Source organism: Cotesia glomerata, linkage group LG4 (genome assembly GCF_020080835.1).
Source record: "Cotesia glomerata isolate CgM1 linkage group LG4, MPM_Cglom_v2.3, whole genome shotgun sequence".
NCBI lineage: Eukaryota > Metazoa > Arthropoda > Insecta > Hymenoptera > Braconidae > Cotesia > Cotesia glomerata.
Window position 1 is genome coordinate 18122161 of NC_058161.1, and position 19278 is coordinate 18141438.

At 28.8% G+C, this 19278-nt stretch overlaps 2 protein-coding genes across 3 annotated transcripts; one reads left to right on the top strand and one right to left on the bottom strand.

Moving 5' to 3' along the window:
- Window positions 1–2442: 2442 nt before the first annotated feature.
- On the bottom strand, window positions 2443–6462 carry LOC123262890 (putative DENN domain-containing protein 10 B). 2 transcript variants are annotated; one of them, XM_044725375.1, is made up of 6 exons: window positions 6229–6462; window positions 6058–6167; window positions 5506–5587; window positions 5391–5421; window positions 4552–4983; window positions 2443–2879 (listed from the first exon to the last, which is right to left on the bottom strand). In XM_044725375.1, the coding sequence occupies exons 2-6, from the start codon at window positions 6095–6097 to the stop codon at window positions 2490–2492; spliced, it is 975 nt and encodes a 324-aa protein (XP_044581310.1). In that variant the 5' UTR covers window positions 6098–6167; window positions 6229–6462; the 3' UTR covers window positions 2443–2489. The 2 variants fall into 2 exon arrangements, with proteins under 2 accessions (XP_044581310.1, XP_044581308.1); XM_044725373.1 differs by having other exon boundaries at window positions 5391–5587.
- A 2989-nt stretch (window positions 6463–9451) lies between these two features.
- LOC123262879 (eukaryotic translation initiation factor 3 subunit A) lies at window positions 9452–17053 on the top strand. Its single transcript, XM_044725357.1, has 4 exons — window positions 9452–9604; window positions 9681–9765; window positions 12152–15203; window positions 16671–17053. The coding sequence occupies exons 2-4, from the start codon at window positions 9717–9719 to the stop codon at window positions 16768–16770; spliced, it is 3201 nt and encodes a 1066-aa protein (XP_044581292.1). The 5' UTR covers window positions 9452–9604; window positions 9681–9716; the 3' UTR covers window positions 16771–17053.
- Window positions 17054–19278: the final 2225 nt, after the last annotated feature.

Genomic DNA, 19278 nt, shown 5'->3' on the forward strand with positions numbered 1-19278 from the left:
TTCCTCTTTCGTTGGTAAAGGTTCCGTCTTTCCTTAGCTAGGACTCTGAGCGGCAAAGTTCCGGAAATGACACACACTGCTTCCTCTGATATTGTTCGAAAGGCGCTTGCAACTCGTAGGGCACTCATACGATATATTGGTCCAGCTTTTCTCCATGAATCTTTCACCTCTAGTGCGTCAGCCCAAATGGATATGTGTGTGTGTGTGTGTATGAAAGTATGTGAACCACTTATAACTTTTGAACGGCTTGACCGATTTCATCGCGGTTGGTGCCATTCGAAAGGGCTTGACCAAACTAAGATTTTGAAAACTATTTGGACCGATTCAGATCAATAGATTTTGAGAAATCTTCAAAAAACTGAAAAAAAAATTTTTTTCTAATGTGGTTTTTTTGGAATAACTTTTAAACGGATTGATGGTTTAATTCCAAAAACTAATTAGCTCTTAACCTCAAAAAACCACGTCGATCGCCACCGGTCAAAATCGGTTGATTCGTTCGAGAGATATCGTGAACGAAAGAAAACCGAAAAAAGTGTTTTTTCGGAATAACTCCGAAATTTTCAGCGCGATCAATTCAAAATTTCAGATTCTTTGTGAGGCTTGAAAAACTTCGTCGAATGCTGCCAACCGCGTGAAAATCGGTTTATTCATTCAAAAGTTATTGTGGTTTAAAAATTTTAAAAAATAGTGTCATCAAATCCCTATCAGACTTTTGAGCTCGAAGAGCTTTAAAGCATAGGAAAGCAATCTCTTTGAGCTTGGAGAGCTCAAAATAACCCATAAATTGTATTTTTGAGCTCGAAGAGCTCAAAAACGTCATTGGTGCAATTTTAAGCGCCTAAGTATGGAATTAGCGAGAAGTTGCAGAGATGGCCTTCAGTGTCAACCGTTTTCCGAATTTTTAACTTCCCGCTAAGAAAATCGAAGATTTTCAAAAATCGGGAAGTTATTGTTTTCACCCCGTTTTGCAAAAATCGAGTTTTCATCAGATCTCGACGTTTGAAGGTCACAGGAAGCTTCCCTGACTATCCCCGTGAGGTTGTCACGGTGTCTGTATGTATGTGTGTCTGTGTGTGTGTGTGTGTGTGTGTGTGTGTGTGTGTGTGTGTGTGTGTGAAAGTATGTGAACCGCTTATAACTTTTGAACGGCTTGACCGATTTCATTGTGGTTGGTGCCATTCAAAAGAGCTTGACCAAACTTAGATTTTGAAAACTATTTGGACCGATTCAGATCGATAGATTTTGAGAAATCTTCAAAAAACTGAAAAAAAAATTTTTTCAAATGTGGTTTTTTTGGAATAACTTTTAAACGGCTTTATGGTTCAATTCTAAAAACTAATCAGCTCTTACCCTCGAAAAACCACGTCGATCGCCACCAGTCCGGTCAAAATCGGTTGATTCGTTCGAGAGATATCGTGAACGAAAGAAAACCGAAAAAAGTGTTTATTCGGAATAACTCCGAAATTCCTAGCGCGATCAATTCAAAATTTTAGATTCTTTGTGAGGCTTGAAAAACTGCGTCGAATGCTGCCAACCGCGTGAAAATCGGTTTATTCATTCAAAAGTTATTGCGGTTTAAAAATTCAAAAAATAGTGTCTTATCAAATCTCTATCAGACTTTTGAGCTCGAAGAGCTCAAAAGCATAGGAAAGCAATCTCTTTGAGCTCGGACAGCTCAAAATAACCCATAAATTGTATTTTTAAGCTCGAAGAGCTCAAAAACATCATTGGTGCAATTTTAAGCGCCTAAGTATGGAATTAGCGGGAAGTTGCAGGGATGGCCTTCAGGGTCAACCGTTTTCCTAATTTTTTTTAAAACAAATTATTTATTTACAATACATACGTTGAATATTTATTGAATCCACCTTTTGGGTATGTAAATTTTATTATTTATATGAACAATATTACTTATTTTACATATTTCAAATGATGTTATTGGGAAGCAAGTAAAATTATCGAAATTACTAATAATTTCAAATGCTTCAAAGTGGTCATCGAAGTCACAAATAACTTGATTTTTAATGATAAATATCTCAATATCATTAGGCATCATCACTATAATATTATGGAAATGGTTCCTATAATATTATAGAAACTATTCCTATATATTATGGGAACCATTCCTATATATTATGGGAATCATGCTGATATTACAGTTATAATTGTAGGTATCGTTCCTATAATTATAGGAACCGTTCCCATAATTATAGTAACATTTCCCAAAAGTTATGGGTACATTTCCCATAATTTAAGTAATCGCTCCCAAAGTGGTATAGGAAAACATTTCATTAAAATTATAGGAATGATTTCCATATTTTTCTCTCCGTGTACGCATTATTTTTTTATAGACATTCTTTACACTAGGAGGGTACTTGGATCTCCTTAAGAAATAAAAAATTTTTAATTCTTTGTACTTAAACATTTATTAAAAATCATATATCAAATATGTGCAACAATAAATAAAATTTACAATCTTTTTTATTAATTTACTACAGCGAATTGTTGAAAAATTGTTCAGCAGTCGCCAAGTTGACAAGAAAATTCTCAACAGCAATTGGAAAACTGCGGTTGCGAATAGTTTGCACGGTTAATATTTTCTTGCCACTGTCATCGACAGTGGCGATATTCTTTAATTGGTTCAACAAATCCTGAGTTTTGTCCGCTATTTCATTTGTTATCTGCAATTCACTGGTAGTTTTTTCGCAGAGCTGAATCATAAACAACGCTATTTCTTTATGAGTTTTTGTCATAATAAAGCTTTCTTTAGCATGTGGCGCTATCGTTATTTCACGGGCTGGTATATTTACCAGTAAATCATAAAGTTCTGGTTTCAGCGCTACTGCACTGTCGCGACAGCCGGCAATGTAGTATGCGTTGCTCTGAAAAAGCGTTATTTTTATTAGCACACTCTGGAAATATAGTATTTTTCCTGTGAAAATTAAGTGAACCAACATCTAAAAATTTTTAGAATTTTTTTTTTTGTAAAAAACTTCAAAAACTATAAGTGCAATTTTTAAAAATTGTTTTTTAACTCTAATTTAGTAAATGAAAAAAAATTAAAAAATTAAAATTGATTTAGCAAATATTTAATAATTTTTTTAATAAATAAATTTTGGCTAAAAAAATTGACATGTAGAAATTTTAAAAAATTTTAAATTTAATTTTTAGACAATATTTTCTTGGAATAAATTTGTTAGTTAGAAAAATTAAAAAAATGGTCAATTTTAAGGAGGTTTGAGTGAATCCAATGTAAAAAATAATTTCCAACTTTGAGCTTTGAAATTAAGAATACGTATAAATAAATACGTCATTTACCTAATCCAAAAATTTTAAAAAGATTCACCGTTTAGTTACTTAGATATTAAATTTCAAAAATCACATTTTTTATCTCCTTAAACACGGGCTCTTATCGCGGACAAACTTTAGTCGAGACTTTAATTATTTTTTTCAATATTAACCTCCCAACTTTAACGAATAAAAAACTATACACAAGAAACTTGGATTATTGTAAAATATAAAAAAAATTTAATAATAATACATTACCGATGTAATTTTTGAAATATTTAAAGTTTAATTTAATGTTTTTGACTCGTTTATCGTCAGCTATTTATTCGAATAAAGATATGGCAACGTCGCGTCAACAGCTGAGAAAAAAGAAAAGGATAGAAATATAGTTACAGAGAGAGAAATATTTAACTCACACACTCATCCACGTCTCTGTAATGGGTATAATCAAACGCGCTGTTGCCAAATCTGTTTATTTAATCCGGCAATTAATAAATACGAAAGTCATTTTATTACTTTATTTTATTAAACAAGTAAAAATCATCAATTATTAAATTGTTCAAATTATTTTAAATTAAATCAGAGAATTTTGACGAATACTGGGAAGACTGAAAGTAAAAAAAAATTTAAACATTATTATGACTTAAAAATTGTGCTCAAACTTCCTTGAGGGGATTCGAGCAAATCTAATGTGAAAAATAATTTCCAACTGAGCTTCGAAATTAAGTATACGTATAAATAAATACGTCATTTATCTAATCCAAAAATTTAAAAAGGATTCACCGTTTAGTTACTTAGATATTAAATTTCAAAAATCACATTTTTTATCTCCTTATACACGGGCTTTTGTGGCGGACAAACTTTAGTCGAGACTTTAATTATTTTTTTCAATACCCTCACGGTTTTGGAAATACCGTAAAGATTCGGTATTTATACGATATAAATGCTGTATTTTTACCGTAATACTTCAGTTATTTTAGCCAGTTTTTTTGTCGAATTATTACGAAAAAACTACAAAATAAATTTAGAATATTTACGGCAATACAATAGAAAAATTACGGTATATTAACAGCATTTAAACCGTAAATGTACCGCATATTTACTGTATATCTGCGGTACTATTGCAGCAAAATTATTTTGACTCATAAGTTACGCTCGAACCTCCTTAATGATTTAACAGTATTATTTTTTCCAAGTAAATTTTTAGCTGAAGTAAAATCCCTACAGCAATACGGACTTGTATTTTTACTAACTAAAGTTAAATACCTTCAAATCCTGAATTTCATCTGCATTTAAATCGATCCACGGTATCAAATTGTCCGTAACATCCCGATGCTTCATAAGCGCGGGAAATGTCCTGATCCACTTGAACAATTGTTCCAAGCTGTGATGGTAGACAACAATGCGCTTTTTTAACAACAACGCGTTGTAAATTAATATTGTTTCTAGTTCAAATGTTTTTATCAAATCACGGATATTTGTATCTGAATTAAGATGCGAAAGATTGTAATCATCGGAATTGTAGATACCATTTTCTTCGGTTGTGCATGATCCGTTGGTGAATACAGACAAATATAGTTTAAGTATTTCTACGGGATTCCCAGTTTTGCAGTACATTTTACTTAATACGCGACAAAGTACTTCATATTTTTGCGGGTTATAATCTTTTGTGAAAAGTATTAATGCAAATTGTTTTACCTGTTTATAACAAAAAATTATAAAAAAAAATTTAATATTTTTTTTAATTAAAAATATGTATATTGTTAATTATTATCTGTTTAATAATTAATTAATTTGTATTTCAAAAAATTAAGAATTAATTTTATTTTATTACAGAAAGTGAAATTAAATAAAATAAATTACCGCAAAATAAAAATAAACTCTGCATAAAAATTAATCAAGTTGGATAAAAATTAAATAATTTATACCCTATCATATTTAAGTTTGATCAATTAATAAATTTAATTTTTTTTATTTAAAGATGTATACAAATTATATTTAAAATTATCTTTAAAAATAGTTAATAAATTTTTTTAAAATAATTAATTAATAACTTAAAATTTTATAATTCTAATCAAGGATTCATTAATAATTGTTGTACTTACTCGTGGTAATTTGTCAGTATCGAAAACTTCGCTGGAATTTATATAAAACCATTCATTATTGTAATGCGAAAACACAAATGACTGAGTACTACAGTGCTCTGACTGAAAATTGTACTTGCGGGTTATAATTGTCTTCTGATCATCTGTTACCGAAGGATATGCCCATGTCCATAAAGTGTCGCCGTTTAGATCTTTTTCTGGTAAATAATTAATTTTATAATTATTATTAATGATAAATTAAAAAAATATCTTATAATTTTTGTAGTTTTTTTTTTAAACAAAAATTTATAACATAATTTTAAAAGAAAAAAATTTTACTCATAGGAATTAAAAAAAAATTTTTAATACAATTTTTAAAAATTCAGCAAAAAAATTCCACATGTAAAAATTTCAAATAAAAAATTTCAAATGTAAATTTTTGTAAGTATATTTTTTATCATAATTAATTATAAAAATATTCAAACTAGTAAATATCTGACAGTTTTTTCCATTTTCCCAATAATTCCATAAAAAAAAAAACATTTTTAAAAAATTAGCGCGTAATTTTTTTTTTTTTTTTTATTTTTTTTGATAATAATTTCATGATTAATTATTTATTGTTAATACAAAATACAATTATGAATTGCTATAATTTCAAATTAAAAAAAAAAATTCATATTATTCTTACCAATAATACTGCAAGATATAAGATGAGTCGGTGGTGCCATTTAAAAAAAAAAAAATAAAATTTAAAAATTTTTTAAAACAGCGAATCAGCTGCACTTTATCTCAGTTCCTCTGAAAAATTATAAAAATTAGATTTTTACAACAATAATTTAAAATTAATTAATTTTGGTACCTGGAAAATTTTATATTTAAATACTTAACGATATTTTTTTATTGAAAATTAACTAAAGAGATTAATTTTAAAAAGTTAAAATATTTTTGATATATCTGTTGTTTACGTTTGGTAAGTAGTGTCGGTAAAATTTATCCGTAGACTGTGCAAAAAGTTGTTGAGGTTTTACACAAGAAGCATCGCTACTTCAGGTCAAGTCGATCAATAGTGTCATCTAGAAGAAATAAATTTAACTGAAAATGATTCCTAGAATTTGTTAGTAGCAAATTGATCTGAGTGCCAAGTTGACGTCAATCCAAATTACACGGCAAAAAAATAAGGGTAAAAAAATTTTTTTTTCAATTGCGCATTTCATAAGTCATATTAATGCTAAATAATAATACTGAAAAATTAGGAGTAAAAACACCGGAGATAAAAAGCTATATTAATCTTTTAATAAACTTTTATTTACTTGCGACAAAATGTATCGGTAGTTTTTCCACGATTTTAAAAATAATTCTTTATTTCAATTTGAAATAATTCTTTATTTTAATTTAAAACAATTTAAACAATTTAATAATTGATGATTTTTAATTATTTAATAAAATGACTTTCGTATTTATTAATTGCTGGATTAAATAAACAGATTTGGCAACAGCGCGATTGATTTTACCCATTACATAGACGTAGATGAATGTGTGAGTTAAATATTTCTTTCTCTGTAACTATATTTCTATCCTTTTCTTTTTTCTTAGCTGTTGACGCGACGTTGCCAAATCTTTATTCGAATAAATAGCTGACGATAAACGAGTCAAAAACATTAAATTAAACTTTAAATATTTCAAAAATTAAATCGGTAATGTATTATTATTAAATTTTTTTTATGTTTTACAATAATCCAAGTTTCTTGTGTATAGTTTTTTATTCGTTAAAGTTGGGAGGTTACTACCCTCGCGGTTTTTGAAATACCGTAAATTTTCGGTATTAATGCGTTTACCATAAATTTACCGTTATAATTGTGAAATAATACGGTATTTTTGTGGTTATTTCGGCCAGTTTTTTTACTATAGTTATACAGCATTTTTACCGTACTTTTGCTGCAAATTTTAGAAATAATACGATAAAATTACCGTAAAACTCTAGAACTTTTACCGTAAAAAATTTATGTATTAACTATAATATTACTATAATTTTACAATAATAAAATGGTATTTCTACAGTAAAAATACCAAAGATATACTGCAATTTAACCGCGTTTATACTGATATAATTAAAGATATAATGCGTTCTACGGTAAGATGGACGGTTGTGTTCATTACTCGGTGAGTCTTTATTAGGTGACTGAGTAAATAGATACGGATAGTGTCTCTGATAGCTCAATTGCTAGAGCCTTCGGCGCGTAACTAGATGACCCGGGTTCGGATCCCGGTCTGGACTAAAAAAAATGATAATAATAATAAAATCAGAGAAATTAATTTATCAACCTCTTAAAAATTATTCATGATAATTTATAATGTTATAAAAAAAATTTTAAGCTATCGAAAAATAGTAGTAAAGCAGCATATTTTTGGTATTTTGCTGGTAATAGAAAGTAGGGATCTTCTCTTCCGGTTTTTTGCTGCAATAGTACCGCAGATATACAGTAAATATGCGGTACATTTACGGTTTAAATGCTGTTAATATACCGTAATTTTTCTATTGTATTGCCGTAAATTTTCTGAATTTATTTCGTAGTTTTTTCGTAATAATTCGACAAAAAAACTGGCTAAAATAACTGAAGTATTACGGTAAAAATACAGCATTTATATCGTATAAATACCGAATCTTTACGGTATTTCCAAAACCGTGAGGGTATTGAAAAAAATAATTAAAGTCTCGACTAAAGTTTGTCCGCCACAAAAGCCCGTGTATAAGGAGATAAAAAATGTGATTTTTGAAATTTAATATCTAAGTAACTAAACGGTGAATCCTTTTTAAATTTTTGGATTAGATAAATGACGTATTTATTTATACGTATACTTAATTTCAAAGCTCAGTTGGAAATTATTTTTCATATTAGATTTGCTCGAATCCCCTCAAGGAAGTTTGAGCACAATTTTTAAGTCATAATAATGTTAAAACTTTTTTTTACTTTCAGTCTTCCCAATATTCGTCAAAATTCTCTGATTTAATTTAAAATAATTTGAACAATTTAATAATTGATGATTTTTACTTGTTTAATAAAATAAAGTAATAAAATGACTTTCGTATTTATTAATTGCCGGATTAAATAAACAGATTTGGCAACAGCGCGTTTGATTATACCAATTATAGAGACGTGGATGAGTGTGTGAGTTAAATATTTCTCTCTCTGTAACTATATTTCTATCCTTTTCTTTTTTCTCAGCTTTTGACGCGACGTTGCCAAATTTTTATTCGAATAAATAGCTGACGATAAACGAGTCAAAAACTTTAAATTAAACTTTAAATATTTCTAAAATTATATCGGTAATGTATTATTATTAAATTTTTTTTATATTTTACAATAATCCAAGTTTCTTGTGTATAGTTTTTCATTCGTTAAAGTTGGGAGGTTAATATTGAAAAAAATAATTAAAGTCTCGACTAAAGTTTGTCCGCCATAAAAGCCCGTGTATAAGGAGACTAGAATTTAATTTGCGCGCGCAAGCGCGCGCCTCATATTTATTTTCATAATATATTTATGTGTCGTTTATGTATATTATATTCCTTTTTAACCAATCAGAATGAGAATAAATATTTTCAACCAATCACATTACGAATAAATTGGTTTCACATACATTTCATCTCAATTTTATTATGGGATAAAAAATGTGATTTTTAAAATTTAATATCTAAGTAACTAAACGGTGAACCTTTTTTATATTTCGGGATTAGATAAGTAATGTATTTATTTATACGTATACTTAATTTCAAAGCTCAAAGTTGTAAATTATTTTTCACATTAGATTCGCTCGAACCTCTTAGAAACATTTTTAAATTTAACAGCGGGCGGCTAACTTCAATATTAACCTAGCGTCATCTATCAGTGAGAAATCGAACCCTGACGTCAATGTCACTCCTGACTCGTCTTTTCCGTGAAACTAGACACATTTCTGTCTCACTTCCTCCACTGTAAATTTTACTAACTAAATGCGAGACAGGTAATAACTTATTTAGAAAATTTTTCAAATAAAATTTCTAAATTTAAAAAAATAAATGATAAAAAAAATTGAAAATTAATAAAAAACAATAATTATATTAAAAAAAATTACAGTATACTTATAAGTATGTATCGAAAATAAAGGATAGTCTATCTGAACTCGGTGGTGCCTTCTATCAATGGCTGCCACTTATCCGGTAACACGCGGTTAGCTGTCTCTTGAATTTTTCCACAGTGGTAGGAAAAGTTTAACCACATCAATAAATATACATTAAATAATTAAAAATAACAATTGTTATTATTGTTCTTCCAGTTGCTGATTAATGGTGATTAAAGTGAATTAACAACAATGGCTAGATACGGACAACGTCCTGAAAATGCACTTAAACGTGCCAATGGTGAGTTTTTTTTTTATCAATATGCGGCTTTTTTAACACACTTGTTCATGTGTTACAACATGGCAGTAATTTCTTTTTCACTCGAAATTTTTGGAGCTCATATTTTCTATTTTCCACTCATATATTTTTTTTTATTGTCTAATAATTATTTTACTCGGTGATTATTTTTTTTTTTTTTTAATTAGACAATAATTTTTTGGCAGTAATTGTTGAAAAAATTATATAATCTTTTTCTAATAATTTTATTATTATTATTATTAATTTTTTTTTTCACACTATTAAAAAGCTTTTTTTTTACTCCAATTTTTCTATCAATTTTATTTTTTTTTTTATTACTGTCAAACTTTTGTAAAATTTTAAAATGTCAAAAATTTTAAGGAGATAATTTTTATAAATTAATTAGTTTTTATAATTAATTAAAAAAATATTTTATTAGAATGTTTCTTAATTTTATTCCTTTTAATTTTGATTAAATAATTATTTATTTATTTTCTTTCACTAAAACTTGAAAAAAAAATTTTTTAGGTTATCTTTTTGTCAATTAATAATCATGAAATAATAAATTATTTTTAATGAAAAAAATTAATAAATTTGTGATTAAGAAAAAAAATATTCAATATAAATTTTTTAATAATTAATTAAAATTTTTTTTAATTTAAAAAAAAAATATTTTCTAAAATTTGTAAAATTCTTAGATTGTAAATATTTTTATTTTGTCATTGATTTTAAAAAATCAATAAATTATCCGGTTCGATATCATAAACTTGTGCGTAAAAAAATTGTTAATCATAATTAAAATATTTAAAAAATTTCTATACGATTTATTAAAAAATATTACAAATTCTTAAATATTTTTCAATAATTTTTTTGCTTTTTTAATTTAATGTCACAAAAAAAATTAATAATTCTTATCAACTTAACATTAAAAATTTTTATCAAACTTCGTGTCAATATCTAAATTATTTCTTTTAATAATATCCAAAAAAACAATTATTTTTCTTAATTATTATTCAATAATTTTTTTCTAAATAATTAACAATTTAAGAAATTTAATTTTATTAGAGTTTAAAAAATTTTTTATTAATTAATTTCATATAATATTCAATATCAGTATGAAAATTTATTCACATTAACTTACTATTATAAAAATCAATTTATTCAAATCTGAATTTGCTTTTTAGATTCTTAGAAAACCTCAAAAAAATTTTTATTTCACAGTCCAAATTTAGAATTGATATAATTAATTTTAAATCCCGACAGAGTTAAATTATCATCACCGAAACATTTACAATTAAAAAAATTTTTTATTCACAAATTTGATTTTAATTTTATCATCATTAACTCTCAATATAAAACTAACTATTATATTTTTGACAATAATTTCCAAGTTTAATTAAAAGTACTAATTATTGACGCTATATTTTATTACAATATATTATTTAGAAAATTACTACCTCAATCTTTTACAATTGATTAAAAAAAAAAGGCTAAATGGGCTAAAAGAGCTTATAACTAAGGATTAATAGGGATTTGTGTTGAAAGGACGTATAAAAAAAATTTTTTTTTGCCCTTTCAGCTTTAAAAAAAGTACTACTTAAAGGTAAAAGGGTGTAAAAAAAAATTGTAGTTTTGATACCAAATGTTTAATAATAGTTTCACAAGACAAGTTATACTAAAATAACAGCCTCATATACAAAGTTTGATATAAACAAATAGAAAATAAATCAATCAAAAAAAAATTACGTCAAAATTAAGTAATACAAAAAATCACAATGACAGATAACATTGAAATATTTTGAAATTTCCCGCTTTAATCGCCCCATTGAATATAACTTCTGGTGCCGTTCACACAACAGCTGTTTCATCATGATCAAGAATCCAGATCCAAATTTTATAATAACTATTTCTTAAAATAAAAAGCGAGAAAATAATCACGCGTAATTTATTGTTTTCTGGATATATTTTCTTTTTTAACTTTAAAAAATTGTATAGTTGAAGTTTTACGCCGCTACTATCACAGAAAATTTTTTTTCACATTTTTAGACTACGAATATCTTCTTTTGTAAACTGGCCGAAAAAAAAATTATACACCCTTTCACCTTTAAATCACCAAAATTTCGAATTCTTAAAAGTAAAATGGCGTATAATTAAAGACATACGCCCTTTTACCTTTGTAATTTTTTTTTCAATTTTAAGCGTAGAATGTGTCTACTACTCGTTTGGCAATAAAAAAAAAACATGCGCCCTTTTACCTTTGCAAAGGTAAAAGGGCGCATAAATTGTTATAAGCCCTTTTATCTTTAGATACGCGATATATTTTTAAGTCAACAATTGGTACTTAATAAATAAAACAAAATCAATCCACTCAATCCTGAATTTTTTCCAGAATTCATTGAAGTGGGCAAACCAGCTCGTGCTTTAGATACCCTCCAAGAAGTATTCCGCAATAAAAAATGGACCTACAGTTGGTCGGAATCGGTCTTGGAACCGATAATGTTCAAGTACCTCGACCTCTGTGTCGAGTTAAAAAAGTCTCATATCGCGAAAGAAGGTCTCTTCCAGTACCGTAATATGTTCCAATCAGTGAACGTAGGTAGCTTAGAAAACGTGATCCGGGGATACTTACGAATGGCGGAAGAAAAGACCGAAGCCGCCCGTAAACAAAGTCAGCAAGCCGTAATAGACATAGATGACTTAGACAACTTAGCAACCCCCGAGAGTATATTGCTCTCCGCAGTAAGCGGCGAAGACGCCCAAGACCGTAGTGACCGTACAATTTTAACACCTTGGGTAAAATTCCTCTGGGAGTCTTACTGTCAATGTCTCGAATTATTACGAACAAATGCCCATGTGGAGACACTTTACCACGACATTGCCCGAATGGCTTTCCAGTTTTGCCTGGAGTACAACCGCAAAACCGAGTTCCGAAAGCTTTGCGAAAAGTTGCGCAAGCATCTCGAAGAAATCTGCAAGCTTCCCCAATTGGTTTCTAACGTTTCAATGAACAAAGCTGAGACTCAGCAATTGAATTTAGAAACACGTTTAATCCAACTTGACTCTGCCATTCAAATGGAACTTTGGCAAGAAGCTTACAAAGCTACCGAGGACATTCACGGTCTGATGAACCTGTCCAAAAAGCTTCCCGTTCCCAAAACAATGGCGAACTACTATCAAAAACTGGCCATGGTCTTCTGGAAGGCCGGAAATTACTTATTCCACGCAGCTGCGTTGTTCAAACTGTTACAACTTTCCCGCGAAATGAAGAAAAACATGTCTGCAGAAGAGCAGCAAAGAATGGCAAACCGAGTATTGTTAGCGACCTTATCAATCCCCTTACCCTCAGCCCACCCCGAATTCGATAGATTCATAGAAACTGACAAAAGTCCCCTAGAAAAAGCCCAAAAACTAGCAATTCTTCTAGGACTTTCCCAACCCCCAACTCGCGCTTCCCTCCTGCGCGATATCGTTCGTATGAACGTCGTAAATCTAGCGTCCCCTAAGCTTCAAGACCTGTACTCTTGGTTAGAAGTAGATTTCCACCCTCTAGAATTGTGCTCCCGTGTCCATTCCGTAATCCAAACACTCCAAGTTGATGAATCTAGCCCATTAGCACAGTACGTCCCAGCGTTGCAAGATGTCACTTTAGTGCGTCTAATCCACCAGGTATCCCAAGTTTACCAAACAATCCAATTCGCGCGTTTGATTGAACTTGCCAAGTTCACAACTGACTTTCACCTAGAAAGACTGTTGGTAGATTGCGTGCGTTATAATGACATGCAAATAAGAATTGACCATGGCAAGCGTTGCATTCATTTTGGCGTAGACTTGAGCGAAGCTCAGCGTGAAGACCATCCAGATGGTCCTGTTTTGCAAGCTATGCCTTCCGAGCAAATTCGTTGCCAATTGGTTAACATAGCTACCGTTTTACATCGTGCTATTAACATTATTTTCCCGACTAAGCGCAAGCAAGAAAGAGAAAAAATACGCGCTTCTATGGTTGCGCTTTATCATGAGACTAAAAATAAAGAACATCAACGTGTTCTAGATCGTCAGCATATTATAGAACAGCGCAAAGAGTATATTGAGCGGGTTAATACTATGCGTGAAGAGGAAGAAATGCGTAGGCAGGAGGAATTGCACAGACAGCAACAAGTTGCTGAGCACAAACGTTTAGAGCAAGAACGCGAAGAACGCGAGCGTAAGCGCCAACAAAGTGAGATTCAGCAGATCAAAGATCGCCATTTGAAGGAAAAAATGCAACAGATCTCACAGACTAGTCATGGTCAGAAAGTTCTTAAGAAATTGGACGAAGATGAGATCAAGAAGTTGGATGCTGAGCAAATTGCTGCTCGCGAAGCTGAAGAGCTTCAGAAGGAAAGACGCGAGTTGCAGCAAAAGTTGAAGTCGCAGGAGAAAAAGGTTGATTACCTTGAGCGTGCTAAGAGAATTGAGGAAATTCCGTTGTTGAAAAAAGCTGTTGAGGATAAGCAGGAACTTGCTAAGCAGCAGTGGGAACAGCAGGAACAGGAACGGATTCTTGCTGCTATTGAGGAACGCAACCAAGCTGTTGCGACTCGTGAGCGCATGTCTAGGATGAAAGAGGACGCTGATACGTTCTTGGATAAGATTTTGGCGGAGCGCAAGAGCGCTTATTTGGAAAGATTGCAGGAGTTTGAGGTTAAGTTCAATGAGGAGCGTGCTAAGCGGTTGCTAGAGCGGAAAATTGCTAGGAAAGCTGAACGCAAGGCCAAGTGGGAGCAGGAGCGCGCTGAAGCTGCTGAAAGGAAGCTTCAGGAGGAGCTGAGGATCAAGCAGGAGGAAGAGCGCAAGCGGATTGAAGAGGAACGTGCTGTTAGGGAGGAAGAGGAGAGAATTAAGCGCGCTGCTGAAGCTGCTAAAGAAGCTGAGCGGCTGGCTAAATTGGCAAAGCAAGCGGAGATTATGCGCGCTAGGGAAGAAGAGGTTGAACGGAAGCTTGCTGAAGAGCGGAGTAAGGTTACTGAGTCTGACACTTGGCGTCGTGGCGCTGGGGGGTATAAAGAGCGCAGGGAAGAGTCACGGCCTTCGGGAGTTGAGCGCAATGATCGCGAAGCTAAGTCTGAGGTTTCTTCTTGGAGAAATGAACCTAGGGACGAGGTGAAGTTTTCTAAGGATAAGGATAGGGATTCTAAGGAGGTTAGGGACGGAAGAGACAATAGAGACACTCGCGGAAGTAAGTTTGATAAACCTAGGGAAGGTATGGGTGCTTCCAGTTGGAGACGTGGAGGAGCTGATGATAAGAGGGATGACAAATTTGAACGCGGACCAAGGCGCATGGATGTTACTAGACCTCCGAGGGATCGCGATGATGATAGGCCGAGATACCAGAAGTCTTCTGGGTCTAATGACTGGCGCACTAAAAACACTGATGATTCTAGAGACATGCCGAAGCGTGATGAGTAAGTTTGACTTTTTTTTTTTAAAGACTTGTTATTGTTTTATTACAGCTTATATTGTTAAAAATATCATCAGAGGATAAAATACAATGTCTTTTCTTAATTATTGATATTTTTAAAGATATAAGCTCATCTTGATGGTATGCTCATCAAGACCTTTTATTTGAGTACCCACATGATTTTTTCATATATTTTATATTATATTTGTGATATATATAGAATATATGAAAAATTCATGTGGGTATTTAAATAAAAGGTCTCCATGAGTGTAACAAGAGAATAAGCTTATACACGCAAAATAAAAATTGGGGCTGCCACATGATACATTCCTGTGGCAGCCCCAATTTTTTTTTTGCGTGTATTGTTAAAAATATCATCAGTGGACAAAATATAATGTCTTTAATTGAATTATTGATATTTTTAATGATATAAGCTCATCCTGATGTTACGTTCATCGAGACCTTTCATTTAAGTACGCACATGATAATTTCATATATTTTATACATATGATATTTATGATATATATGAAATATATAAAATATATAAAAAATTCATGTGGGTATTCAAATGAAAGAGCTCTATAAGTATATTATCAGAATGAGCTTATATTGTTAAAAATGTCATCAGTAAACAAACTACAATGTAATTTCTTATTTATTGATATTTTTAAAGATATAAGCTCATCCTGATATAACGCTCATCAAGACCTTTCATTTGAATGCGCACATGATTTTTTCATATATTTTATATATATTATATTTATCATATATATGAAATATATAAAAAATTCATTTGGGTATTCAAATTAAAGGTCTCGATGAATATAACGTCAGGATGAGCTTATATCGTTAAAAATATAATCAGTGGACAAAATACAATGTCTTTTCTTAATTATTGACATTTTTAAAGTCATAAGCTCATCCTGATGTTAAGCTCATCGAGAGCTTTCATTTGAGTATGCACATGATTTTTTTCATATATTTTATATATATCATATTTCTCATATTTGTGAAATATATAAAATATATAAAAAATTCATGTGGGTATTCAAATGAAAGGTCTCGATGAGTATGACAATAGAATGAGCTTACATCGTTAAAAATATCATCAGTGGATAAAATAAAATTTTTTTTCTGAATTATTGACATTTTTTTAAATATAAGCTCATCTTGATGTGACGCTCATTAATTGAGACCTTTCATTTGAGTATGTACACGATTTTTTTCATATATTTAATATATATGATATTTCTCATATTTGTGAAATATATAAAAAATTGATGTGAGTACTCAAATGAAAGGTCTTGATGAATATAACGTCAGGATGAGCTTATACCGTCAAAAATATCATCAGTTGACGAAAAACAATGTAATTTTTCAATCATTGACATTTTTAAAGATACTTAAAGATTTTTAAACTTTTTTTATTAATAAAGTTGATATACTAATGTAATTTTTTTTTTTATTACAGAAAAGATGAACGCGAGCGCAAAGAAGATAAATACAAGCGTGAAGAAAAGAGCGACAACCAAGAAGATGAAGGATGGTCGAAAGTAAGCAGCAAACGTTAAAAATGGATCGATTAAAAAATTATAATCTTTCGGATTGTCACTTTTGCAAAATGGTTTCTTGCAAGCCTCATTTTTATTAGCAAAAAATTGAAAATTCAAAAAAATAACAAATGAATTACGAGATGTAACTCTGATTTATTGATAATTAAAATTAAGATTTTTCACATAAATATTTTTTTTAAAGTGCTAATTAAACATATTTAAGTGGCTTCAATTTTCTCAGGTTTTTTAAAATTTGTACTATGAATATTTTCAATTTTGTCCTTTCTAGTTTGATTTTATGGTTAACAGAGGGAACAATAGAAGTTATTTTTTAATCATTGATTAAGAATTTTTTTGCTTACTTGGATTGTTTTATTTTTATTTTTTTTTATTCTAATTTTTCAATTAAAAAATGAGGATTTTTGATGAAAAAATAAGAGAAAATTGGAGCTCTTTATAAGATTGTAATATTTTTTTTTTTATTTGTTAGTACATATTGATTATGATGATTAAATAAAAAGCTATTACGGAGAAATGTGTTTAATTTATTTAAAAAAAAAATTTCAATATAAATTTTTTAATAATTAATTAAAAATTTTTTTTAATTGTTTAAGAAGAATATTTTCTAAAATTTGTAAAATTCTTAGATTGTAAATTTTTTTATTTTGTCATTAATTTTAAAAAATCAATAAATTATCCGGTTCGATATCATAAACTTGTGCGTAAAAAAATTGTTAATCATAATTAAAATATTTAAAAAATTTCTATACGATTTATTAAAAAATATTACAAATTCTTAAATATTTTTCAATAATTTTTTTGCTTTTTTAATTTAATGTCACAAAAAAAATTAATAATTCTTATCAACTTAACATTAAAAATTTTTATCAAACTTCGTGTCAATATCTAAATTATTTCTTTTAATAATATCCAAAAAAACAATTATTTTTCTTAATTATTATTCAATATTTTTTTCTAAATAATTAACAATTTAAAAAATTTAATTTTATTAGAGTTTAAAAAATTTTTTATTATTTAATTTCATATAATATTCAATATCAGTATAAAAATTTATTCACATTAACTTACTATTAAAAATAAATAACTTTTTTTAAAAAAACAATCCATTAAAATAAACTAATAATTATTTCAATCAATTTAAAGTATTAATTCCTAATAAATTTCTCAGGTAAATTAATTAACAATTTATTTTTCAAAGCTCGATTATAAAAATCAATTTATTCAAATCTGAATTTGCTTTTTAGATTCTTAAAAAACCTCAAAAAAATTTTTATTTCACAGTCCAAATTTAGAATTGATATAATTAATTTTAAATCCCGACAGAGTTAAATTATCATCACCGAAACATTTACAATTAAAAAAATTTTTTATTCACAAATTTGATTTTAATTTTATCATCATTAACTCTCAATATAAAACTAACTATTATATTTTTGACAATAATTTCCAAGTTTAATTAAAAGTACTAATTATTGACGCTATATTTTATTACAATGTATTACTTAAAAAATTACTATCTCAATCTTTCACAATTTTATGAGAATATCAACATGATTTTATAAGAATCAAAGTATTTGAGACTAGAAAAAATTGTTAAAAAATATTGAAGCATTCCATGCGAAATGGGAAAATGACTAAAATTTTAAAATTTCTCTAATTTATTTCAATTTAGCCCTAATTTATTATTAAAAGTTTATATTTTACTAATTTGTAAAAAAATTTTTTTTCATCAATAAGAAAATCGATTTTTCTCTCCTAGTAACTTTTCAGCCGTACTAACTTGTATCCGGGTCAAATGTTGTTTTAATAGTTTTAAAAACAAATTCATTTTATGTTTGTTATTAACTGACATATTTATTATTATAGTTTCAAGAACAAATTTTGTTTATGTTTGTTATTAATTAACACCTAAGTTTATCAAGATCGTGTTGTCAGCATGCTAAATCCTTTATTTGTGTTTTTTAATTAGTTTTTTTTTAATTTTCCTAAATAATTTATAGTTAAATATATAAACAATAATGTTTCTAAGGTTGAAATAATATAAAAGTCTTTTTAATAAACAACTTGATGTACAAATTTTGTGCTTGTCCCACCAGTCATAAATGCCTGTTCCACCAGTTACAATAAAAAAAAAAGGCCATTCGGCAGCCGAAATGGAAGTAGATTTTTCAAATAAAGAAAATTGATTTTTAATAAAATAATATAATAACATCAATAATGTATAACTTATTTATGAATTAAAAACAAAATTCAATAATAAATTTAAAACTATTTAGAACAAATTTTGGAAAAAAAATTAACTTTTGAAGAAAAAGTTTCTCAAAGAATTGCAAAGATTATAAAATTTGAATTATAAATGACTAAATTTTAAATAACTGCTTAGGAACAACAATTTGTAAATCAATCAGATGTTTGAAACCGGATAAAATTTTAATTGAAGAAAACAATATATAGAACTAATTTGTGACATATTTACTGACGAATTACTTGAAAACTTTACACGAA